Below are 26,719 nucleotides of genomic sequence, written 5' to 3' on the forward strand. Positions count from 1 at the left end.
AAAGTAATAACAATAATATAATCCTCAACTACAAATAATGAAATTAAATTAGAGGGCTGGAATCAAAGTAATGAACTCCATATCCTATAACTAAGCTCGCCAAAAGTCTGCTGGAATGGAAAGAGGTCTTAGCTCTTAGCATGCTTATCTGTAAAACCTGTGCCTACATTGACATACGCCAATATAGGTTCCAAAGAAAATAATGAAACGTTAGTACACTATAGCGGCACTCAATAAGTAAGACAATCCCCCCATTAAAGCTAGAATGAGACTCTGAAAGAATTATGCATGCATGATCATGTATTATTCTAAATAAAAACGTATTATCAACGGTTGAAGAAAACATCTCATGTTTCCTTTCTAAAACCTTCTTTAATTTTTTTTAATGAAAAAACTCTTCTTTCTTGCTTTTCTTTTTGGGGAATACCAAGGACTCTGACATAATTCTGATTCTTGAAGAAGTACCACCCAACCCGATTTTCTAGGCCCTATTCCTGTGGTGCCACACAACTTAAGTTTCTAGTATACTCGCGTTCTTGTGTCTTACCAGGGCTATTTTTATAGTTCCCAAACTAATGATGCACTAATAAACCTACTCAAGCCCGAATAGTGTCTTACCAGGGCTATTTTTAGGAATAATTACTACGTTAGCTAGCCAATCAGGATAATTTACCTCCCGAATTGAACATATATTCAGTAACTGTTACCTTTTCTTTAACAAACTTGTTCCTGACCTCAGCTATTAGCCATTTCTTCTGTTTTACCGGAGGGAAGTTAGGGTCCAAACTTAACTTGTGGAAAGCTACTTCCAACAGAATACTTGTCATATCTTTATGAAATCATGCAAAACAATAAATGTTAATTTTAAAAAAATCAATAATCTTAAGTCTTAGTTCGAGGTTGAACCCCATTCCCAAATGGAACTTTCTTTCCACGAATTCTGCGAACAAAGCAACTTATTCGAGCTCTTCTACGATTGACTTCGTCACATCCATTTCTTTCAGTACCTGGAAAGATCTAGGTACCTGATAAAAATCTGATTGTCCTCTTCCCCATCACCTTCAATCGGAATGGGAGCAGGCACCGAATCTTGTAGTTATTATTTACTTGTTCCTCCGCCTTGCTGCTGGATGGAGTTACTACATTAATTTTCCTTGTTGCAGGTTGATCACCTCTGATCTGCTTGATCCTCTCTGGCATTGGGAACTTTACCAACTGATGATATGTTGATGGCACAACCTTTATTTCATGAATTCATGGCCTACCAAGGATCCCGTTATATCCCATATCGTCATCCACCACCTTGAACAAGGTGGTATTCATCACGCCTTCGAGATGCGTGGGTAATAAAATCTCCCCCGAGTTATTACACTTGTTAAATTTAACCCGGCCAGAAGCTTTGTTGCTAGAATTATGTTCCTGGTTAACTTTTCTTGTTCCAAAACTCTCAACTGGATGATATTAGTTGAACTACCTGTATCAACCAACACACGCTTAATTTTAAAATATAAAATATTAAGTGATATTACCAGAGCATCATTGTATGGTAAAAGAAGGCCATCAACATCTTCTTCCGTAAAGGTGATTTCATCATATTCTGATGCTTCTCGTATCCTCTTGCCATGAGTTACAGATATCTTTATCTTCTTTGCTGCCGAAAATGTCACTCCATTTACTTCAACACCATCAATGATCATACTTATTATTAGACGAGGAGACCCTGTAGCCGGTTTGGCTGGTTCCACAGCACCTCGATTCCTCCCATAATTTTTCTTGGCCCGATTACTTAGAAATTATCTAAGATGACCATTCTTCACTAACGTTGCAACCTCTTCACGAAGATGCCGACAGTCTTCAGTCCTGTGGCCATGCGTCCTGTGGAATTCACACTATAGATTAGGATCCCTGTGACTAGGATCTGACCGAATTGGTTTCGGAAATCTTGCCTTCTTGATGTTTCTCATAGCGGAAACAAATTCTACCAAGATAATGTTGAACTTGTAATCCGACAACCGAGGATATCCTGAATCCCTAGACCCTAAAGGTTCCTTATCTTGCAAAGTTTTGTTACTCCAACCACGATCCACTCTTCTATCTGATACAAACATGTCCGATGACTGCAAACCTTTATTTCCACACCCATCCGTCCTTTCGTGAGGCTAAACACGACTCTTAGAAGACCTTTGGTCTACATCAAAATCAGTTTTGAAGTTTTCATGATTCCGATCATGATTGCGACCTTTGGAAGACACCGAGAACTCAATTAATCATCTTCAATTCTGATTTTAGATTCATAACGATTATGGACATCTGCCCATGTGGTTGCCCAAAACTCCAACAGGCTTTCCTTCAATTTTCTGGAGATATCGGAACTCCTGGATTGAGACCTTTGGTGAATGCTTCAGCTGCCCACTCATCCGGTACTGCCGGCAACAACATCCTCTCCTTTTGAAATCGGATTATGAACTCTCGCCATAATTTAGATTCTCCTTGAGCAATTCTGAATATGTCTGTTTTCCTAGCTTGGACTTTCCTCGCCCCAGCATGAGCTTTAATGAAAGAACCTACAAGTATTTCAAAAGAGTCAATCGAATGCTCAGATAAAAGAGAGTACCATGTTAAAGCACCCTTTGTTAGAGTTTCGCCAAATATTTTTAGTAGGACGGATTCAACTCATGGGGGGCCAAATCATTTCCCTTCACAGACGTAGTGTAAGTTGTGATATGCTCTTGTGGATCGGAAGTTCCATCATACTTCAGAATATCGGTAATCTTGAATCTTTTTGGAATCAACTCCGGGGCCGCACTTGGTTTGAACGGTAACTGTGTATATTTCTTTGAATCAGGCCCCTTTAATATATTGGTGGTGCTCCCGGGATCTGATCCATCCGAGCATAAAATTCTTTAGCATTTTGATCCATTCGTTTATTCATTTCCCTCATGAATATCACGAGCTCGATTTTGAAAGGATTATTTGTATTGTCATTTTTTTCGGATCCACTACCTGCACCACCTGCTTGATTTTCATTAAAACTAAACTCCTCCCTCGAGGTGACGTTATCGGTTCTTTGTGCTATTTGATTTGCAGGCATGCCGGGAGGGGCTCGAACCCCTCCATTGGAATTATTGGAAGCAACCAAAAGTGCTTGCTTCTGCTCCGTCATTACACGGTCTTGTTTTGAGAGATGATTCATGATTTTCCTTTGTTGCGCTCTCAAAACTTTTACCGTTTCAACGACAAGTTCATCATCCATCAGGAGTTGGACTTCTCACATGCCGAGGATTTCGTTCTTCGCATACCGGAGTTGTCTCATCTCCTTCGTTACGAGTTTCACTGGTTGAATCATGACGCTGGAATATATCCTCACGCTCGTTGTTTGTTCCAACATTGAAAGAGTTGTTCACATCGTTAGTTGCCATATCTGATTTTTCTTTGACTAAAGAAAAGTGTCAAAATCTGTTAGTAACAGATGAATGGATCAAAGTAATAACACAATTGTCTATGCCCCACGATGGGCGCCAAACTGTTTATCCGTAAAATGGTACAGTTAAATTTATAACGTGATTTATAGACACGTGAATTTGATCCAAGGATATAAATAACTAAGAACAGAAATAAATTAATTAAACAAACTTGAAGAAAATACAAGCCTGACTGTGGGCTCAGTTTCTCCGGTAGCAATAACAAGAGCAATATGAAGAACAAAAAGAGAGAATGTTGTTTAATAGAATAAGAGCAGATTTTGCATTTTGTGTACAGATGATTTTTCGTATCCAACAATGAATACAAATTCTCCTATTTATAGCTCAATTTAGGGAGATAAGATATCCAAATCAAGCTCCTCTTTAATATAAATAAAATCCCTCTTGATGGTTATTTAATGGTTGTGCGTTATTGCAAAAATTCTGTGTAACGGTTGCTCATTGAATATTATATTTTCCAACCGATATCTTCCTTTCACATCTTCGTCCCCTAGTGCCAATGCCTTCGAATTTATTCAATACCAGTCACATGTTTGTAATCGGTGTCAACTATTCACTGACTCATATCTTACTTATCTTTACTTTCACGTGTCAACTCGACAAGAGTTCATATGTAATTCATCAATTTTACCTCATACAAGGAATAACCAACTTTAAGCTGCCTGCAAAAGTCTTACTGAACCAGCAAAGAAAGCATGTCTCAAAAGGATATAATTTAATATAATATAATATAATTTAATATAATATAATATATCATACGATATGAAATATCTAGGATAAGTACAAACAAGAACCTATTTGTAAAAAGCTAGTACTAATAAATAAGCAATGGTGCACTTAGGAAACAATGGTTTCTATTCCATTCCATGAGCTAATCTTGTGGGTCGATAACCAATTGCTTCACATCACCAATAAAATCCCTCCAAGAAAATTTCGAGTTGGTTTCAATTATTCTTTTGGATACTCAAGCACATCATTCACCGGCATCGTTCCAAGAAATTACCAAGAAAGAAGAAAACGAAAAGATCCAAAAGAAAATCTTTAAAACAGTCTATTGGAATAAGGAGTTTGGAGGTATCGTCGTCAATTCCATGGAGAATAGTAGCAGGGTGGGTGATTCAGTATATTCAGTTTGAGGAATTTGGGGTCAAGACGAAGGCAGGAGCAACTCGACAATATTGGTGGCCTAAAGTCAAACGCCAATAAGTATTGACGCCTTAAATTTATTTAATGAAATTTAATATATTATTTTTATATTTATTTTTGTATGGATAGTATACCAACCATCTTGTACGTATATTGGTTATTCATTCATTTACCTACCAGTTCTCACCATTGCAAATATTTGGTAACTTGACTCACTAAAGCTTAGATAAATTTTTTTTTTGAGAAACATACATTGACGATTAAGATAATATTTTTATAAATTCTCACAATTTAAAAATCTCGAATTTGCATTATTAGATAGATGTGAGTATAATTTGCATACATTGTTCAAGTCTATTTTGAAGTGACAAATGGCTCAATCAGTTCTTTATAAGAAATAATCAATTCTAAAAGATACTATAAGAGACTTTGTTCTTCGATATCAAAATCGTCATCAAATTGCATATATTCATTTATTTGAATAACATTTATCACATTACAGAAAAAAGTATAAAATCTAGTATCTTTTATTAATAATTTAATATGTTATATATATTGAAAATTTTGGGGCTCTTCAATTCTTGGGAGTTTAAAGCAATTGTTTTAGCAGCTTCCCCGGTAGCCGGAACTGGATTAAGGTTATTATAGATTTTTGTCCTTAACCGCCAATCAGTACAACTTTTGTGGCTAATTTAAACTTTTGGTGAAGTAAATTGAAGCCCTTTATTAGGTGAAGTGAAAAATGTAGAAGTAATGGCCAATGCACCAGCCAGCCAATGTGATAGCAAACACGCTGTGCTCTAAGCTAAGCTGTTTAGCTGGTAGACCGGGGACACATAGAAAGTGTGCCATAATTTATGTAGAAGATTGACATTAGTTAAAAATCACTTCCTCCGTCTTTAATATGATAAGATCATGACGGACCTTCCTAATCGCGCATACACCAAGGTCACTTAGCTTAGAGCTCATTAGAATATTGAGATTAAATTTTTTCTACCATATAAAATTTTAAACTTTTCAACTACTACTTCCCTATTTCACTTGCTTTAGTAAATATTTTATCTTGTTTTAAATTCCATTCGTTTTTAATATAAATGATTATTAAGAAATAGAGTAAAAAAATATGACATTTGATACTCTCCCTCTGCTTCACTCAATATGGCAATACTAGACTGAGCATAATGTTAAGGGAAAAAATAAAAAAATTTAAAACTTGCGATCTAAATTATGCCATGACATTTGTGTAACTTTAAAAGTATCTCATTTGAAGAAAAAAAAAATATATCATTTGGTACTTATGTAAACTTAAAACCATGTGCTTTCCTCTCCTCCTCCCGCTGAACACAAAAATCGTAACAGTATCTTCCTACATATAGAGCAATCACCTGACCATAGAACTGAAACTGAAAGTCAATAAATTCTCCATTCTATTCCTTATAAATCGAAGTATAGACGAAATTTAAGCTTAAAGATGGGTTGCTCGACTTTATTACAGAATCAGCTTTCAATTCTAGCCATCTTTACACTGCCTAGTAATTACACAGTGCTTTCCAAACACACCCTAAATCTAAAATTTGGATTCTACTTCTCCCCAATTTCTTCCAGGTTCTTCCCCGCCAGATCTTCGGGTGTGAAACTTAATGTTTCAGCACAACCCTTTTTCACTACCTCTCCACGAGCAGCCAGGAAGTCTTCCACGCTACCAGGTTCTCCGAACCACCCCAGTCGATCAGCCATCAGGTGTAAGTTGTTACAACCATCACATCTCGCCACCACTACACCTTTCTCGTATGACTCACGGCAAGTTGTTTTCATTGTTCTGGTCTCGCATACTTTGCATGTGAAGACCATCACCATATCATGCCTTGGGGAGATTTTCAGATTAGATTGCACAGTATACTTGTTGTATGTGGTCTCATTCTTGATACTAGAGACAGCTGTAGCAGCAGAATCACAATTTTTACTAACTTCCCCTACTCCAACAGCCTGCTTGGTGGTTTCTGCAACTGTTTGAAAGCACCTTCTTGAACATATTTCGTCTGTGCCAAAAAATGACCTTGCAGGAGAAACAGAATGCCATCCTGATCCTGGAATAATTAAGAAACACGGTAGAACCTCAATAACAAACAACTTCTGATATAAGAGAAGTTTGTCCCAAAGCCATTGTAGTAAACTGCTTAATGCAAGTTTAGGGGGCCCTTCCCCCAAAAGAGGAATAGCCTGATGTTCTTCATAATATCAGAGCGAGAGAGAGAGAGCGTGAGAGAGAAACAGAAGTTTATATAAGAAAATACCAATACTTGGGTGATTCTTTGTAACTTGAAAAGAAAAGGCCATGTTACTCTAGTTACTATATCAATCATTAGAACAAACAGCAGTATTCACAACTATTTAAAAAAAGTAGGAAAGGCAAACTCTTTTAGAGAAAAAGTAGCTTTCCTCACTCTCCTTCAATGCTCATAGCCAGAACAGTTACCCCACTTCCTAAATAGCCCCGGGCCAAAAGAAGCATGTCCTTTCACCAGATAGCAGGGTGGTATTTCGTTTCACTGATTCACAATCATATACAACTTAGTGATGCTTTTTTTTTATAAGATATACAACTTAATGGCTTGTGAAACTTTATGATTGTCAATACTGCATTCTTTCAGATCCGTGAACACAAAATCTGACCAAGAGCAACTACAGCAATTACCATTCTGAGAAGAAAAAGAATAACGAAACTCCTCTCCCTTCACATATGACAACTATTAGACAATCTCACATAGCTGAAAAAAGGCCACATGGAATTCTCCAGATTATACGAGGCTACTTCCCTCGGAAATAACCCCAAAAATCATGAATTGAATGCACATGACATTTCAAACAACAGCTAATCAAAAAATCACCGCTAAATCATAGGTCACTCTCAAAGTTTCTTGACAGATTAACAGACCAACTATGGATAGAGAAACTCCCCAAGTTTAACATTGAGTTGCCTTCCCAAGTGCTTCCTATGTGTTATACTTTCTTAAAGCACATGTGCCTTATTTTGACTAGAACTAAATTTCAACAGATATTTCAAGTTCTCTAAGCAAGCGCAGAGGAAAAGCAATAAGGAAACTTTAATTTGGATGCTGGATGTATAACAAGATAGTCAAAACTCTTCAATATCTCAGGATATCTTCTCACAAAGCTCAGGTTTGATTTTACAGTGCGCATATCACACGAATTCATTTTATCTTGCATATGAGAAGAAGACTGAAGAATGGATACTTGTGGTAGTTGGGGAGTGTGATCGTATCTAGAAGGTTGGGTGAAGAATATCGATGCCTTCGAGCTTAACCCCTAGGCAATCTCAAGTACCCTGACTCTTCCGGATTGCTAAATCGACACTATCTCAAATTATTTGCAATTCAGAAATCATCCATAAAACTAAGTTCTACACTTCTCTTCAAATCCAAATCCCCGATGCTTTCACCAGTGTTATTAGAAACTATCACTTTGTCGCTTAAAGCAATGAAGCATGAAGCTACAGAGACGTGTGCGCTTTCAAACAATGATTCTTTAAATATCAGCTTTGATGAGTTGGATTAATATCAGTATTATTGTATACGGAATGCTGAGATAAATTGTTTTAATTACCATTTGGTTATTATAGTACTAAACGTATATATGTTTGGTAAATTTCCCTAAATTGTGCGCTTCACTTCTTCCCTTTTGCTTCAAGACCCATGAACCTTGGGTTCTTTTAAAGGGCTTTTAATAACATTGGTTTTCAGTTTCAGACATCCAAAACCTCAATCATAGAATAATTAAGACATCAAAGCATGAATTCAAACGATACCTCAAATTGATTGCCCTTTGCATCTATACCTCCCTAGCTCAGGCTATCATGTCATATTCAAAAATATAAAGAAAAAAATATAATCTTTCTGGGCGTATATTAATTGCGAAGAATATTGGAGTAAAGAATGAGAAGATATATGCAAATTATTACAGGTTCCCAAACTATGCTATAGTCCAAGAATTGGGGCTCTGTGTAAAATATAGAGGGGACGCATACCTTTAGAGATGTAGGTTTGAGGTTGCTTAGTAGCGAGAAGACTCAGAATTCGCCTCTGCATTTGCCGAGCCGCCATCGCAATTTCTTTCCTTTGTTCAGGGTTTTCTAGATTTCTTAATTTACAAGTCAAGTCACTGCATACAATTAAAATTGGGTGTCAATTTTTTACGGCAGTAATATGTGTACTGTAAACTTTTCATATAAGGGTTATAATAGTGGGTGTAATCTAAGTTGGGTCAATTTGGACTGAATACTCATTAGAGAGTTTTGAAAAAATACAAGGAAAAAGAATGTATAAATATTTATAACGCATGATATAATTTTATTTCAAGTATATAAACACATTATATTTTAGCAATTCACATTACACAAAGAAGAAAAAAGAAAATGATGTTTTAGTTTGGAGAGGGTTGGGTTATGACCACTCCTTAACCCATCTTGATTCTTGATCCATTCCATTTTGATCAAAGGAGACGATAAAGTTATTTTTCCCTAGAATTTAAGCAATAAGACGTTTGCGGTTCGTTAATACAAATTAAGCCCGAGATGTCATCTTCCTAGAGGTCTAGATTGGTGCCACATGTCAAATGACGTGGCACACCAAGTCAAACCGAAGAGCCAATAGGATCATGCCACGTGTCAAAATGACAAGACATGCCAAGTCAAATTAAAAGGCCAATGAAACTGTGCCACATGTGCACGTGACATGTTTTGGCTAATTAAATGCGGTCTTGTCACATTTCAATCTGATTGGTTGGAAAGAGTCTATTCTTATCACAACTCTTCTCTTCCACAATTATAAATAGGGGTCTTTATAATTCAGAAAAGACACCAGAAGTTATAACATGAATCAAGAAAGAGCTCGTGGATCAAACGCCGCAAATTTCTCTACAAGTTTTAAGCAATCAAGTTCAAGTTCAAGAAATCAAGTCCAAGCTCAATAACGAAGAACAAATCAAGGTTTAAGGAGTACGAGTTCAAATCAAAGTTCGAGCTAGTTGAATTCAAGATCATCGTTTGTGACAACAAACATAGATTCAAGATCAAGCTCAAAGGCCCTTGAATTTATTTACTTTTGTAATCAGAGGAATCATAAAGATTATAACACTCAAACTATTTGAAATCAAATATTATGATTGTTGCAATATTTTTCGATCTCGATTATTTTTTTGACGCAAATTTATTGTTTACAAATTCTGGAATGCCTAGTGGGATGGTGCGGCTACTTTGTTGAGACACACCACAGAATCAAGAGCTCCAAGTGGGCCATTTTTAATAAGCAGAACTGGCGATACGGGATGAACCGAAAGCCGGGTTACGGTGCCAAATTGCGCGCTTACCTAGATCCCACAAAGGGTGTTGGTCGATTAAGATAGTAGGTCGGTGGTCATGGAAGTCGAAATCCGCTAAGGAGTGTGTAACAACTCACCTGCCGAATCAATTAGCCCAAAAAATGGATGGAGTTTAAGCGCGCGACCAACACCCGGCCGTCGGGCCAAGTGCCAGGCCCCGATGAGTATAAGGGCTTGGCGGTCACTGCAAAATCTTGGGCGTGAGCCTAGGTGGAGCAGCCGTCGGTGCAGATCTTGGTGGTAGTAGCAAATATTCAAATGAGAACTTTGAAGGCCTAAGAGGGGAAAGGTTCCATGTGAACGGTACTTGCACATGGGTTAGTCGATCCTAAGGGCAGGGGAACCCTGACAGATAGCATATTTCGCGCGTACTCCTAAATGGAATCGGGTTAATATTCCTGAATCGGAACGTGGCGGTTAACAACAATGTTACGAAGTTCGGAGACGTCGGTGGGGACCTCGGGACGAGGTATCTTTTCTGTTTAACAACCTGGCCCACCCTAGAAATAAGTCAGTCGGAGGTAGGGTCCAGTGGCTGGAAGGCTGCCATCCATGCCCCATCGTACTCATAACAGCATCAGGTCTCCAAGGTGAACAACCTCTAGTCGATGGAACAATGTAGGCAAAGGAAGTCAACAAAGCAGTCGCACCATCACCTTGCAGTCAGGAATGGTCGTCTTGTTAAGCAATCTCAAAGGCACTTTTGGCCAGACTTGATTCCCATGATTGAAAGTGAAGTTAACAAACTCAAGAAATGGTGAAAAATGCTTCATCTATGGAGGAGCAGTTGGCAAACTTGACAGAAGCAATTGCTGGCTTGACCAAGTGCATGCAAAGTCAAGATGCTAGAATTGACAAGTTGACAAATAGAGTGAGAATCTTGATGGAAGAAGAGTCCAACCATACACCTGGCAAGCTTCCATAAGTTCCAGAGAATGACCCTCCCCCAAGACACGTAGCATCCTCTAAGGCTATCCCTGTCTCATCTGAAGGGATGATCCCAATCGATCAACTAAAGGAGTTCATTGAAGGGACTATCAAAAATAAGTATAAAGTTGCTTCCCAGTCCTCCCTTGTATACGCAAAGCCGTACACTGCAAGGATCTATATGTTGAAGATGCTTGTTGGCTATCAACCTCCAAAGTTCCAACAGTTTGATGGCGAAGGCAATCCAAAGTAACATGTGGCACACTTCGTTGAGACATGCAATAATATTGGGACTTATGGAGGTTACCTCGTCAAGTAGTTTGTCTGCTTGCTAAAAAGAAATGTTTTTTATCGGTATACAGACCTCGAGGCCAAATCAATTGATAGATGGGATCAACTAGAGCAAGAGTTCCACAATCGCTTTTATAGCACAAAGCGCATTGTGATCATGGTGGAACTTACAAATACTCGGCAACAAAAGGGTGAACTTACTTTGATCGACTTCATCAATCGTTGGAGGAATACAAGCTTCAACTACAAAGACAGGCTTAGTGAATCTTCTGGCATAGAGATGTGCATCCAAGGCATGCATTGGGGATTACACTACATCTTGCAAGGTATCAAGTATAACACATTTGAAGAACTTGCAACTCGTGCCCATGACATGGAATTGAGCATGGCCTCCGCTGGAAATGAAAGGTTGCCCATCTATGAGCCTCGCAAAGGGAATGACAACCAAGAAGTCAGGAAATGGAGCAAGTTTGTACCCAATTATGAAAGGAAAGAAGCTATGAATGCCAACATGTCACCTGTGAAGTTCGCAATGAAGGTGAGCAAGAAGCAGAGTACGAAATCCACTTTTTTTCAAGATAAGCCAAGTGGAAAGTTGACTCTAAAAGAAATGCAAGAGAAGGAGTACATGTTTATGGATTCTAATGTGCCTGCAATTTTTGAAGAACTCCTCAAGTTAAAGCTCATTGAGATTCCGAAAATGAAGTAGACAAACGAAGCTGGGAAAACAAATAACCCAAATTACTGTAAATTTCATCGACTTGTGAGTCACCTCTTGAGAAGTGCTTCATTTTTAAGAACAAAGTTATGGACTTGGCTCGTGAAAAGAAGATTGTGCTTAAAGATGAGAAGGCAAGTACAAACCAAGTCTCTATCACCTTTGGCTCATTCAGTCCAGATGAGCTATGCAGTTTAAAAAAAATCAAAGATGAAGAATTATTGGAGAATTACAAAGTCGACGTAGATCAGCCTGATGATGACGAAGGTTGGACGTTGGAGGCTCGTCGTAGGCGCCACAAAATAAGCCCACAAAAAGAATCAATAGAACAACCAACAAGGAAAATGATGGTAAAACGACCAAGGAAACAGAATCCAGTTAAGCATTTGAAGAAAGAAAATATGGAGGTGCACCATCCTCAAAAGTCACGACATCCAGTGACCTTGGAGGAGTTCTTGCCAAGTTGGTTCCGCACGAAGATTTCCCATGATGGTATTGAGGCCGCTTATTGCAATGCTGATAAAGAGGAAGAAAAGAGTGATGAACTACTGTTGGCACCATATTCAGAAAAGCTCATCGAGTCCATTCCTCAAGAATTTAATGCTTTCCAGGAAAAGGTTACGTTCACAAATGACAATCTTCTACTAGGTGACACTCCCCATTATACTAGATTGGTTATATGCGTGATGAAAGGGTAAACCGAATTTTGGTTGACAGAGGATCCTCAGTGAACATCTTGCCTATTTGAACTATGAAAGAACTTGGCATTCCTTTGAACGAACTCTCGAAAAGTCATTTGATGATTCAAGGATTCAACCAAGGGGGGAAAATAGCCATAGGTGCGAGCAGGTTGGGAATCACCATTGAAGATATGTAATCAAGTGCATGGCTGCATGTGATCGATGTGAAGACTTCATACAACGTCTTGCTTGGGAGGCCTTGGATATATGAGAATAAAGTGGTTCTATATACCTACCATCAATGCTTGAAGTGCTACGAGGGTGAAGTCGAGAAGAAGATAGTTGCTGATGACAAGCCATTCACCGAGGTTGAGTCACACTTCGCCGATGCAAATTTCTACTTGAATAACCACATTGTGAAGGAGCTAAAATCTGATGATGTCATAAAGAGCAAAAATGACGAGTCCATGACTAAAAGAGCAGAGGTGACTGCTGGTAAAGCCAAAGTTGTTGCTGAGGAGGTACACCCTAACTCGAATAAATCTTATAGAGGGGATATTGTGTCTTATGGCAAGAAAGTAACTTATGTGCTCCACTATGTCCCTAAAAAGAAGAAATAGGAAGTTGAATCATCCAATCTCCAAACAAACATGCTAAATGGGTTAACTCTTCCGATCAAACAGATTGAGGCGCCAAAGTTGTCCTCAAAGCTACTTAGAAAGTCTGTGTCTCAGAATTTTCCATAAGATATAGCACTCATTACGAAGCATACGGGTGAAGGTTTTGATCCCAATGTTTACAAGTTATTTACAAAGGATGGATACAATCCCAATGAGCCGTCAAAGTTAGGGAAGCTCCCATCAAAAGCTACTATGAGTCAACCACATGAAGGTTTGGGATATAAACAACCCTCACCAGTGTGCATCTACGTAAAAAGGGCAAGCAAAAATTATATCATTATAGAAGATGAATCTACCGCTTCTACCAGACATTTTGTCTTTGATCAACTTGGAAAATCAACTGTGAGGACTTCCGTATTTGAGAGATTGGTTCCATTAAAGAAGGAAAACAATTTTTAGAGAAATTTTCGAAATACAAGAACACCCATTTCGCCTAGAATCAAGAAGATCTCTAAGGATTTCCAAAGTCTGGTTCCTTCTAGGATGAGGCGACAGAAAAAACTCGTGGTTTCATGTGATGAGGTACTGAAGGTAAAGCCATATACTATGGTCTACAGTAAGGAACGTGATGAAGATGAAGAAAGTGTGGGTTCTTCATATTATGTTATTGCACAAGGCGAGCATGGTGTTTCATCTCTAATGGAGGATGACGAGAAATTGGAGAACGTTTCACCGTGTTATCATATATCCTTCAACGAGGGGGACCCTCAAGAAAATGAAGATACAAAGGATGATCCACCTGAACTTGAAGAAGGGGTAAAGACAACAGTTGATGCTTTGAAATAAGTAAACCTTGGCACTGACGAAGAACCGAGGCCCACTTATCTAAGTGCTTTACCAGCAGTCGATGAAGAAAGCAATTATATTGAGTTACTCAAGGAGTATAGGGATGTATTTTCTTGGAGTTATAAAGAGATGCCTGTCTTGGATACCAAAGTAGCAGTCCATCACCTTGTAGTTAGGAATGGTGATTGTCTTGTTAAGCAATCTCAAAGGCGCTTTAGGTCGGACTTGGTTCCCATGATTGAAAGTGAAGTTAAAAAACTCTTTTAATCTAGCTTTATTCGTGAAGTTAAATACCCAATATGGGTTTCAAGCATTGCTCCCGTAAGAAAGAAGAATGGCCAAATTCGAGTGTGTGTTGACTTTAGGGATCTCAACAATACATGCCCTAAGGATGAATTCCCTCTTCTTATTCCAGAGCTCATGACTGAAGCTACCACTATGTACGAGGAAATGTCATTCATGGATGGTTCATCAGGCTATATCCAAATTCATAGCACACCAAAAGATGAAGAGCTTATTGCATTCTGCACCCCAAAGGGTATTTATTGCTACAAGGTAATGCCTTTTGGCTTAAAAAACGCTGGTGCTACTTACCAAAAGGCTATGCATAATATTTTTGATGACCTTCTCCACAACAATATTGAATGCTATGTTGACGACTTAGTGGTAAAATCAAGAAAGAGGAGCGACCACTTGAAAGGCTTGAGAATGGTATTTGAGTTGCTCCGGAGGTACCAACTTAGGATGAATCCATTGAAATGTATTTTTGAAGTTACTTTTGGAAAGTTTCTTGGTTTCATTGTCCGTCATCAAGGGATCAAAATTAATCAAGCCAAAGTTGATGCAATTTTGAAAATGTTTGAGCCTCGAGATATTCATGAATTGAAAAGTTTGCAAGGAATGCAAGCTTATCTTAGGAGATTCATCTTGAATCTATCTAGGAGATGCCAACCATTTAGTCGACTTATGAAGAAAGGTGTCCCTTTCAAGTGGGACCAAGCGTGTAGCAATGCCTTTGAGAGCATTAAATCCTACTTGATGAAGCCTCCAGTTTTAGCAGCCCCTATATCTAGAAAGACATTGATATTATACATTGCAACACAAGAAAGGTCTTTTGGAGCACTGTTGGCCCAAGAAAATAGTGAGGGGAAAGAAAACTCTCTTTACTACTTGAGCAGGATGATGATACCAAGCGAGCTGAATTATTCGCCAATTAAAACGTTGTGTTTGGCAATAGTTTTCTCAATTCAAAAGTTAAAGCACTACTTTCAAGCTCATATTATTCGTCTTGTTTCTAAAGCAAATCCCCTCAAGTTTTTGATGTCAAAACCTGTTCTTAGTGATCAACTATCGAGATGGTACCTCTAATTTCAACAATTTGAGATTGTGTACGTTCCTTAAGAGGCTGTAAAAGGACAAGCATTGGTAAACTTCTTGGCAAATCATCCAATACCTGATGATTGGAAAGTAACTGATGAACTACCTGACGAACACACAATGGTCGTTGAAGTACAACCTCCATGGAAGATGTACTTTGATGGTGCTGCACATCGCGGAGGAGCTGGTGTTGGCGTAGTATTTATCACTTCTCAAAAGGAATTTCTTCCTTAATCCTTTACGTTGACATAATTCTGCTCCAACAATGTTGCTGAGTATCAGGCATTAATACTTAGGCTTGAGACAGTTATCAAAATGAAGAAGTTACAAGTGACTCCAAGTTAGTGATTAATCAGCTTTTAGGTAGTTACGAAGTCAAGAAATCTGAACTACGCCCATATCACGATTATGCTAAAAGATTAATAGGGTGGGTCGATGATGTGACTATTCAACATGTGCTTAGGAAAGAAACAAGAAGGCTGGTGTTTTAGCTGCTCTAGCTTCATCGTTAACTCTGCCTGATCAAGCGCAAGTTACTATTTGCCAAAAATGGGTAGTACCGCCGCCGAATGACCATGAAAGTAAAGAAAATGAGCTCGAACAACTTGTTGCTATTTCTGAAGCTGAGAGGGAAGAATGGAGACAACCCATTATCGACTACTTGAGTTATGGGATACTTCCAGAAAATCTAAGAAGAATGACCGAGATCCGCTGTCGCGCGCCACATTTCCTTTACTACAAGAATACCCTATATAGAAGATCATTCGAGGGAGTACTCTTACGATACTTAGGGGAATATGAAGCACTCTAAGCTTTGAAAAAAGCACATTCTGGGGTATGTGGATCAAATCAGTCTGAACCAAATCTCCACTTACATATAAAAAAGACGAGATATTATTGGCCAATGATGGTAAAAGATTACTTGGACTACACTCAAAGATGCAAGGCTTGCCATTTCCACGCAAATTTTATTCATCAACCTCCTGAAGTGCTACATCTGACTGTTACATCATGGCCATTTGACTCTTGGGGATTAGATATCTTTGGACCGCTATCAAAATCTTCTGCAAACATTTGTATATCTTGGCTGCAATCGATTACTTCTCAAAATAGGCAGAAGTTGTTGCTCTCAAGGAAGCAAAGAAGGAGAATGTTGCAAACTTCATCCGAGTAAATATCATTTATCGCTTTGGCATTCCTCGTTACATAATAACAGATAATGGAAATCCATTCGATAATAAGTTGATGAACAAGTATTGTGATCTCTTTGGCTTCAAGCAACGTAACTCTTCTATGTACAATGTTGTCGCCAATGGTCTAGCTGGGGCATTCAATAAAACTCTATGTAACTTATTGAAGAAAGTCGTCTCCAAGTCCAAACGAGATTGGCATGATCGTATGGAAGAAGCTATGTGGGCATATAGAATAACTCACCACACACCAACACAAGCAACCCCTAATTCACTTGTCTTTGGAGTCGAATCCGTTTTGCCACTCGAGCGTCAAATACCTTCATTACAATTAGCTATTCAAGAAAGGATCACTGATGAAGAAAATGTTCGACTCTGACTAGCAGAGTTTGAGGCTCTTGATGAGAAGAGGCTGGAAGCCCAAAAGAGTCTTGAATGTTATCAAGCTCGATTGTCTTGCGCCTTCAATAAAAGATTTTTCCCAAGATCCTTTCAAGTAGGAGATCAAGTCCTTGCCATACGAAAACCCATTATTACTTCCCATAAACTTGTAGGGAAGTTCACTTCAAAATGGGATGGGCCATATGTCATGCAAGAAGTTTATTCAAGTGGGGCTTGTAAGTTGGTTGATGCAGATGGCATGAAAATCAGCCCTATCAATGGCAAGTTTTTGAAGAAGTATTGTCCTTGAAGTTGCTACGCTCCTGGACGCACGAGCCTAAACTGCATGTTATGAAGCTCTTCAAATTTGAGAAAAATCATCATGTTGTAAAACTCCTCAAAATACGAGCATAAATTTCAAGTCGTTATGCTCCTTAACGCAAGGGCATAAATTGCATGTTACTCATGGCCCACAAGAGTATAAAATATGTACGGCCCAAAAAAGAAATCAAAAAAGCTTGCTAGGTTAAAAACCTCGAGAGAGGCGGCTTAGGCAAAAGTTAGGACATTAAAAAAAAACTCACTCATTCCGAACTACGGTATGATTTGATCCTCTTCACCGAGGTACGTAGGCAACTTAGAGTTTCATTCTAAGTTCAGTCGCATGAGTTCAAAAGATATATAGTGCCCCAATCGTCATTCGAGTGAAGTATGATGGAATGTATTCCATTCAATCAACACTTGAAAATCTAGCTGAAACACCATTCTTCTGTTGAACTTTAGATCCCATTTGATTTAAAAGGGGCAAGCCTCTATGGTAAATTGGTATCTTCAATGGGATGATTCTAAATGTGTTTGATTCCAAATTTTAGATATTTCTTAAATTTTGAAGTCTAGTTTCCAAAAAATCGAACGCTTCGTAATTTTGACGTTTCTACACCAAGATACGAATTTTTTGATGAGACTGTGCAAATATGAAATTATTAACGTAGTGCAATATAAAGTTGGTTTCTCGGACGATTCTAAAGATGTTTGATTTTGAATTTTGGATGTGTCTTAGATTTTAAAGTTTAGTTTTCGAGAAATCAAACGGTTCATATTTTTGACGTTCTCACATTGAGATATATATTTTTTGCCACAAAGGTGCAATGTTGATGAATAATATTATCTTCAAAGATAAATGAGGATGTATATTGATATACAGAGAACTTCGAAACATGCACGACAACAATGTTTAAAAGAAAGCAAAGTTCTATTATACAGACGTCAATACATCATGCTAAGCAAGCAACTATTGATATTGAACCGCAAGAACAATAAAAACATCAATGAGAATGTGATAAAGTAAAATAGATAGAGTTTTCATTTCTACGAATATCTGCTAGTTAATCAAATGCAAGAAAAAAAAAAGACAAATAAAATACTCTATATAGGCTAATCTAAATACAACTTGTAATTAACTAAGTCTTAAAGGGTAGACTCTAAGTGTTGTTTATTCTTCTCCACATCGACCAAATCATTAGCAATCGCTAAGTAAACATCTGAATATTTACGGTACTCCTCTTCAGCAGATGAAACTTTGGATTCAATTTCTTCGACTTCTTTCTTAGCGGCATCTCACAGAGCTCTTAACTTCTTTACCTTCTCCTTCACCTCTTTAAGATATTGACTGGTGGTAGACAGTTCCTTGAGCTTCTCCCTATTTTCAGTTAAGACAAGATCAATATATTTCTTGGCTTTCAAAACTGACTTTGATTGTTCAACGTCCAAAACCTTATCGAAAAGTGTTGATCGTACCTGGTCGTATGAAGTAGCAAGATGAAAGAAAGACTTAAATAGGTCTTTCAAATGGGAAATATCTACACCTTTTCCATCCATCTCCTCAAGAATTACTTGGACCTCGAATTGAAGAGTAGAAGCACGGTATGCAATAAGGTCAGAGAGTTTAGCATGAATATTTACCCAAACATCCAAGATGAAATTCTTGTGAAGAGTCAAGACAACCTTTCTTCCATAAAAGATATACATGTTGATGCTAATCATTTGTGAAAATTGGGCCATAGTTTTGCTTTAGCTTCACCATGAGTAATGGAAGTCGCCTCGAGATCGGACTTAGATATTAGAAGTGATTTCCTCGAGTCTGGCTCCGCCGTTGATTCACTACTACCTTGTGGCTCACTTTAGTGTGACGCTATTGAAATGTCAACACCATTTGGCTGCGTGGGAAAGATAAATAGTTAGTAAAGTCACTGGGGCATCATGTGATAACAAGAAAGTTTTGATCATTACCTCGTTAATGACCGTCAAAGTACTTGAAGCACTGCTAATTTTGTCAGCAATCTCAACTACAACCAAATCAGTGTCTCTTTGTTTGTTAAATAGGGCTTCACCCGATTGAAGTTTTGATCTCCATGACTGCTACCACTATCATTTTGAGATGATCGTTTGTTGGAGGTAGAGACAGTGAACCCTAATGGAAGGGAACCCCTATTAATTTGGTGAGCCAGAGCAGGGGTATTTTTCTTTTGAACTTCTTTATGTGGAGGTTCCTTGATTTTGCATAGCGCAACCACCTTAGATTTTAATGTAGGGGGCTTATCTTCTTTGTTGTGCTCTCGAGATATGTCCTTCAAAGGGGTAATAAAGTTTGGCCCAGCATTATCCACCAAAGTTTGTAGATTATCCTCATGAAACTTCCCATGCATTGTTTCCCACCAAGATGTGTAATTTGTGGAGACAAGCTTCTTTGGTGAAGCTCATGTTGGGGGAAACGTTTTCCGTGACATAGATCGATGCAATGTACAAATCCACCAAAATTTGAGTCCTTCATCCAAAGAGGAACTGCGGATATCATTTTCCAAAGAACCAGGGATGTTTTGGTTAAATCCAAACTGACGCCCAAACCGATACGGACTATAGGGCTCGATAATGAAAGAGTTACCATACCTCAAAGGGAGATAGTTAAAATGTAAGCTCATGAAGTAATTTGACTCCAACTCTGGTGCAAGCTCGTTGTCCACATAATAATAGGGATGCGACTTAGTTAATATGGTTGCGGTCCAAACTATATTTTCCCTATCATGGATGTGTTTTCTTGCTTCAATCTTGTCACAGTATCTCGCTGCACCCTCTCCCGAGTATGCCACCATCAATGGAACAGATGGACCATTGGGTAGTGTATAGTGGGTTTTGAAGAAATAGGCAAGCCAATTGTAAACATAATTGATAGGAAAACATACTTTGACTTGATCAAGGTGTGAAGAACATGAAATCTTATTCAAACCATTATATATGCTTGCCAAAATTGGAACTACAAGACTAAACTGTCGTCTGATTACCATCATACTTGCCATTTTAAAAGTCTCTGGGCGAATAAAGTCTTCTGCCTCATGGGGAAATACGAAAATGTACAACCAACATGATAAGAAAGTAGCGAGATATGTGTCATCTTTCTTTTCAGACTTTACCCTAAGCTTGGAAAATATCATTTCTTCATCACCGGACCATCCAGTCGTCTTGAGTATGGCCCCATTGGGATTATGTGTTGACCTTAAGCGCGCGGTTTTCTTTTTCTTCCTAGGTGGAGCAGGTCTATATCTTAAAGCTTTCTTATACCAAAATTTTACCCACTTGCTCAAGGAAGCCTTTTGGTTAGCACCCGTACCTTGTTTAAGATGGTGAAAGGCAGCAAATAAGTTTTTGCAAGACTGAGGAATGAATCTCAATTTCTTTTCATTTTCACCGGTGAGCTCCTTGGCTTCAGGTATTACTTCCTTGTAGGTGAACCCTCGATAGGTAAGCCTCCAAGGGTATGTAAGTCCCAAAGAGAGATAAATAGTTTATCGGCTGATGTAAGGTGTGTGTTCGTCTTGGGATACCAAGCTTCGAAAAATGCTTGTAGAATATTTGAATTTCGATCTTAAGTGAAAAGCAAGGCATAGACGGCATCATAAATCTTTGTTATATTCAAGGTTGTTGGCTTCTACCAAGTATGTCTTCAGCCTTCCCAATACCCTGGAATGTGATGATACTCACCCTCGATTATTACAGTATTTTCCTAACGTATTTTTTCCTTAGATTATGCGACGTCCTAAGCTCGAAAGGGTGCTAGCAATATTTACATGATGGATCAGCATTTGGAGGGACCATGTCTTAGATGATCAGCCGGAATTTGGTTTATGCTCCAAAGTTCAATTGTCTACATGAAGCATATTCCTCAAGGAAGGACACAAGCTAGCATATTGTCCGACTTGTGAAGTATGAGTCAAAAGCTTGGTTTGTTCTATGCCATCTTCAGCCTCAACTATAAGATATCTAAGTTTGGAGGAAGAGGAAATGTAATCTCTGAAATTTACCATCTTTTCGAGCTGCAAGGTACCCAAAAAAAAAGTCATCAGAGTCCAAATCATGAATATAGGAATGAGTACGAAGATCTAAACGGATGAGCATGTTGCCCATCTTTGGATGGGGATGAGTTACCATCCATGTGTGCCCAAAGATTATCCCACCGATTTTTGGAAGGGGATGAGTTGCCATCTCTTTGTGCCCGAAGATCATCCCACTGATTTTCGGATGGAGATGAATTGCCATCCCTTTGCACCCAAAGATTGTCCCACCAATTTTCGGACGGGGATGAGTTGCATTCCTTTGCGTCCAAAGATTATTCCACCGATATTCAGGCGGGGATGAGTATCCATCTCTTTACATCCTAAGATTAGCCGTCTTCGTGCGTGGATTATCTCGTTAGACAAGAATATATCCTTCTTCTTTGACCTACAAAAAAAGATGATAGAATAAAGAAAGGATAAGAAAAGACGAAGAAATTAATTTCGCATCAATGCTTCCAAGTCGTCAAAAGTATACTCAAAAGTGGTTTGCAAAAGCTGAAAGTGATGCTAAGAGAATAAACAATATACGGTATTTATAGGTGTCAAAAGGCAGCTATCAAGAATCTATATTTCGATGTAGGATGATTATTGTAGTCGGATTCCTAGAGGAACTTAATTTGTTAAGGGCGGTGGAATTTCTAAGTCCATATTGGAATTGGAATAGGTTGCAGCGTCTAGTTGTGCTTGTATCTGATTAGGTTGGCTATGAAATAACGACACTATATGCCCAAAGTCACTAATTTGACTATGAAATCTCTTGCATGGGTTTAATCCAATTCCTTGCAAACAAAATTCCATTTGACCAAGTCTTTAAAGATAATGACATACAGCCAAAAGTTGATATCTTGAAGGCTATTCAGAAAGGCTACATGTAGCCTATGGTTACTTTTGTGATAAAAGATAGGTACCTATGTATAATTAGTAAGACTTAGAGGATAAAATTGTAGTATATTAGAAGAAGGGAAGTTAGGTTGTTAAAAAGGTTGTTAGTGCTCTAATAGTGTTAACAGAAAATAATGAAATGAACACGAGTTCTTCTCTCCCTTCTCTCTAACTTTCTCTCTCTACAAATCACATGCAAATTACTGTCAATTGGTAATTTCTCTTCTTAGATAGTGCAAATTCACATAGTATCAGAGCAACAATCGCTGTAATTGTGTAGATCTGCAGCTCGTTTCTGAGAATTTGTAGCTCAACAATGGCGGACACTGAGGTTGATCAATTGCCTCATAACCATCCTCTATTCCTTCGAGATTCTGACATGCCTGGAGCAGCACTGATATCGCTAAAGCTCACAGGGCCAGAGAACTATACGCTATGGAGTAGGGCGATGAAAGTTGCACTCTTGGTGAAAAACAAGCTAGGGTTTGTGGATGACACTTGCCTTAAGAGCTCTTATAGAGGCGAGTTAGCTGCACAATGGGATAAGTATAACGCGGTAGTATTATCATGGCTCATTAGCACAGTATCAAGCGAATTGGTACCGAGTATTATGTATGTTGCGAGTGCAAGGAAAGTTTGGGATGGGTTCAAGAAGAGGTTCGACAAAGATAATTTGACCAGGATCTATCAACTTTGGACTGAAATTGCAACACTTAGGCAAGGTACAAACTCAGTTACTTCCTATTTTTCAAAGATGAAAGATTCGTGGGATGAATTAGACATACTATCACTTTTATCCTCGTGTGATTGTGAGGAGTCAAGGCCATATGTCGATCATATGGTGAGACAGAGGCTACTGCGGTTCCTTATGGGGATGAATGAGAGTTATGGCCAGATAAGAAGCAACATTTTGCAGAGAAGGCCAGTACCTACTGTAAATCAGGCATATTCAGCTGCAGTACAAGAGGAAAGTCAAAGAGCATTAGGAGTTGTTGAAACAAATAAGGATCCTCTGACTATGTTAGCAAGCAAAGGACAGATGTTCAAAGGAAATAAACCAGGCCTAATTTGCAAACATTGTGGGTATAAAGGCCATCTAAAGGAAAATTGTTACAAAATAATAGGGTATCCAGATTATTTTAAGAGTAAACCTTATGCCAATAGTGTGAATGCAGAAGGAGGAACAGATGTCAAAGTGCAGTTTCCAGGAAGCTTCATGACATAGAAGCACTACAAAGACTTAGTCAATTTGTTGACCAAGTCCTCTATAGAAGAAAGATCTGTTGCTGCAACAAGTTCATCAAACATGGCAGGTATAGTGTCATTGCTATCTAATGTGTCCAATGGTAGGGTATATGATTGGATAATAAATACAGGTGCAACACACCGCATAACATTCTGCAAAGAAGTGTTAGAAAGTCTTAAAGAAATTGAAGGAGAAAACAACTATGGAGTAGAGATACCTACAAGAGACAAGTCAAAGATCACACACTCAGGAGATGCATTCATTCTGGGAAAACAAAAGATAACAAATGTGTTACATGTGCCAGATTTTAAGTTCAATCTGCTTTCAGTATCCAAGCTAACTAAATAATTGTGTTGCTTAGCTACCTTCTACCCTGATTTCTGTGTGTTTCAGGGGCTCTAAAATGGCAAGGTGTTGGGGATTGGTAAGAAAGACAGTGGATTCTACATAATAAGAAGGGAAGGAGTGGTAGCAACTGGAACTTTTAAAGGGGAGACAGTAGATACTACATTGTGGCATCAAAGATTAGGACATGCACCACTAAGCACTTTACAACAACTGGAGGAGCTGAAGAATAAAATTGATGCAAGCTTGCACAAAACATGTAAAGTTTGTCCACTAGCTAAAAAAAATAGACTTAAATTTCCAAATAGTAGCAGTAAGTCTAGTAGTATCTTTCAACTTGTGCATGCTGGTGTGTGGGGCCCATATAAGGTTCCAACTTATGACATGAAGCGTTATTTTGTGACAATAGTTGATGACTTTAGTCAATATACTTGGATTTGCTTGTTGCATTCAAAGAGTGAAGTAATAGTGGTGTTAAAAGACTTCTTTACCTTGGTTAAGAACCAGTTTAACAATATGATTAAAACTATAAGATCAGATAATGACACAGAGTTCTTCAATACTCAGTGCAATGATCTGTTTGCATCACTTGGTATTGTGCACCAAAGCAGTTGTCCATATACTCCACAACAAAATAGTGTTGTGGAGAGGAACCATAGATACATTCTGGAGATGGCAAGGGCTTTAAGATTTCAAAGTGGTATGCCAGTGAAGTTCTGGGGAGACTGTGTGAAGACTGTTGTGTACTTGATCAATAAGTTGCCTTCAGAGGTTTTGGAAGGCAAATCCCCCTTTGAAATGATGTATAAGAAGCTACCAAAAATTGATCATTTAAGGGTGTTTAGTTGTTTGTGCTATGTAAGCACACTACCTAGAGGTGACAAGTTTGCCCCAAGAGCAAGAAGGAATGTCTTCATAGGGTACTCAGAGACTCAAAAAGGCTACAAGTTTTTTGATTTATATACTAACACCTTCCTTGTTAGTAGATATGTCAGCTTTAGAGAAAACATATTTCCTTTCAAGACTGATCATATGGAACAGAAGGATCTGTTTCTTCTTAAAACCACATACACTATCAATTCTAGTATTCAGCATGGTGATACCACAGACAAAGCTGGAATGATAGAAGGAAATAACATGGTTATGCCACCTGAGTCACCTGATTATGCTAGTGACCACAATACTGATCAAGCTGAACCATCCCAGGAATATGAAGTCATTCTAGAAATTGGAAATTCAGCTCTTGAATCAGGGGAGATGACAGAACATGAGACACATGATCAAATGCATCATGCACTGCCAGAGTCTGTTGTAGATCCTTCAGTAACTCAGACCAATGATCAGATGCATCAACCAGAACCTGGTGCAGAACCTTCTGTGATGCAAATTGCACCACCAACTGGACTTAGAAGATCAGCTAGAGGGGTCAAACCTGCTATCTGGCTAAAGGGTTATGTTACTACTAGGAAACCATCAGGACATAGTTCCTATCCCATCTCCCAATATGTGTCATACGATTATCTTCCAACCCATTATCAAGCCTATTTAACAGACTTTTCAACAGAATTAGAACCAGTTTCCTTTTTAGAAGCTTCATAAGATACTAGGTAGGTTGAAGCTATGCAGAACGAGATCAAGGCCCTAGAAGATAACAACACTTGGGAAATAGTAAACTTACCCTGTGGTAAGAAAGCTATTAGCTCTAAGTGGATGTACAAAATCAAATACAAGGCAAATGGAGAGATAGAAAGGTTTAAAGCAAGACTTATGGCTAAGGGCTATACACAACAGGAAGGTCTAGATTACCATGAGACCTTCTCACCAGTGGCAAAAATGGTAACAGTTAGAACTGTAATTAGTCTGGCAGCCTCAAAGAATTGGCACCTCTTTCAAATGGATGTCAATAATGCCTTTATGTAGGGAGACCTATATGAGGAAGTTTACATGCATCTGCCCCAAGGTTTTCATAGGAAGGGGGAGTCCAAAGTTTGTAAATTGTCAAAATCACTTTATGGTCTTAAACAAGCATCTGCGCAATGGAATATTAAGCTGACTGATGCCTTCACAAAAGCAGGATATTTGCAAAGTGCCTATGACCATTCACTCTTCACAAAGAAGAATGGTGCAGATGTGGTGATTATATTGGTGTATGTTCATGACTTACTGATCACAAGGAATTTTGCATTTGAACTTCAAAGTTAAGGATCTAGGGGAGTTAAAATACTTCTTAGGTATAGAGATCATGAGGTCACAAAAGGGAATTCTTCTCAATCAGAGGAAGTATGCACTCAGTCTGATTTCTGAAGTTGGATTGAGTGGGGCAAAACCTGCAGGTTCTCCCCTTGAACAAAACCAAAAGCTGACAAAAGTAGACTATGACAAGTATAGCTTATAGGAAAACTAATATATCTGACCATAACTAGACCAGACATATGCTTTGTTGTTCAGATGCTAAGTCAATTTATGCAGCATCCAAAACAGTCCCACCTAGAGGCAGCATTGAGAGTTGTAAGATACATAAAGGGGCGTCGAAGAAGAGGAGTAATGCTGAAAAGGGAACCCTTGGAACAAATCACAGCCTTCTGTGATTTAGACTGAGCAGCATGCCTAAATACAAGAAGATATGTTACAGGGTACATAGTAAAGATGGGAGATTTCTTGATCTCATGGAAAGCTAAAAAATAGTGGACTGTGAGCAGAAGTCTACAGAAGTTGAGTATATGAGTATGGCAGTTGTGGTATCTGAAATAGTTTGGCTTACAGGGTTGATGAAAGATCTTGGGATTGAAGTTCAAACACATGT

The 26,719-nt window shown here is 38.5% G+C and overlaps 2 protein-coding genes across 2 annotated transcripts; one reads left to right on the forward strand and one right to left on the reverse strand.

The window, feature by feature from the left end:
- Positions 1-6,032: 6,032 nt before the first annotated feature.
- LOC107766172 (uncharacterized) lies at positions 6,033-8,831 on the reverse strand. The gene is made up of 2 exons (XM_016584917.2): positions 8,674-8,831; positions 6,033-6,715 (listed from the first exon to the last, which is right to left on the reverse strand). The coding sequence occupies exons 1-2, from the start codon at positions 8,747-8,749 to the stop codon at positions 6,210-6,212; spliced, it is 582 nt and encodes a 193-aa protein (XP_016440403.2). The 5' UTR covers positions 8,750-8,831; the 3' UTR covers positions 6,033-6,209.
- Positions 8,832-22,641: 13,810 nt separating this feature from the next.
- On the forward strand, positions 22,642-23,550 carry LOC142168183 (uncharacterized). Its single transcript, XM_075228842.1, has one exon. It carries the CDS (start codon positions 22,642-22,644, stop codon positions 23,548-23,550), a length of 909 nt encoding a protein of 302 aa, XP_075084943.1.
- The last annotated feature ends 3,169 nt before the right edge of the window (positions 23,551-26,719 follow it).

Source organism: Nicotiana tabacum, chromosome 13 (genome assembly GCF_000715075.1).
Source record: "Nicotiana tabacum cultivar K326 chromosome 13, ASM71507v2, whole genome shotgun sequence".
NCBI classification, from domain to species: domain Eukaryota; kingdom Viridiplantae; phylum Streptophyta; class Magnoliopsida; order Solanales; family Solanaceae; genus Nicotiana; species Nicotiana tabacum.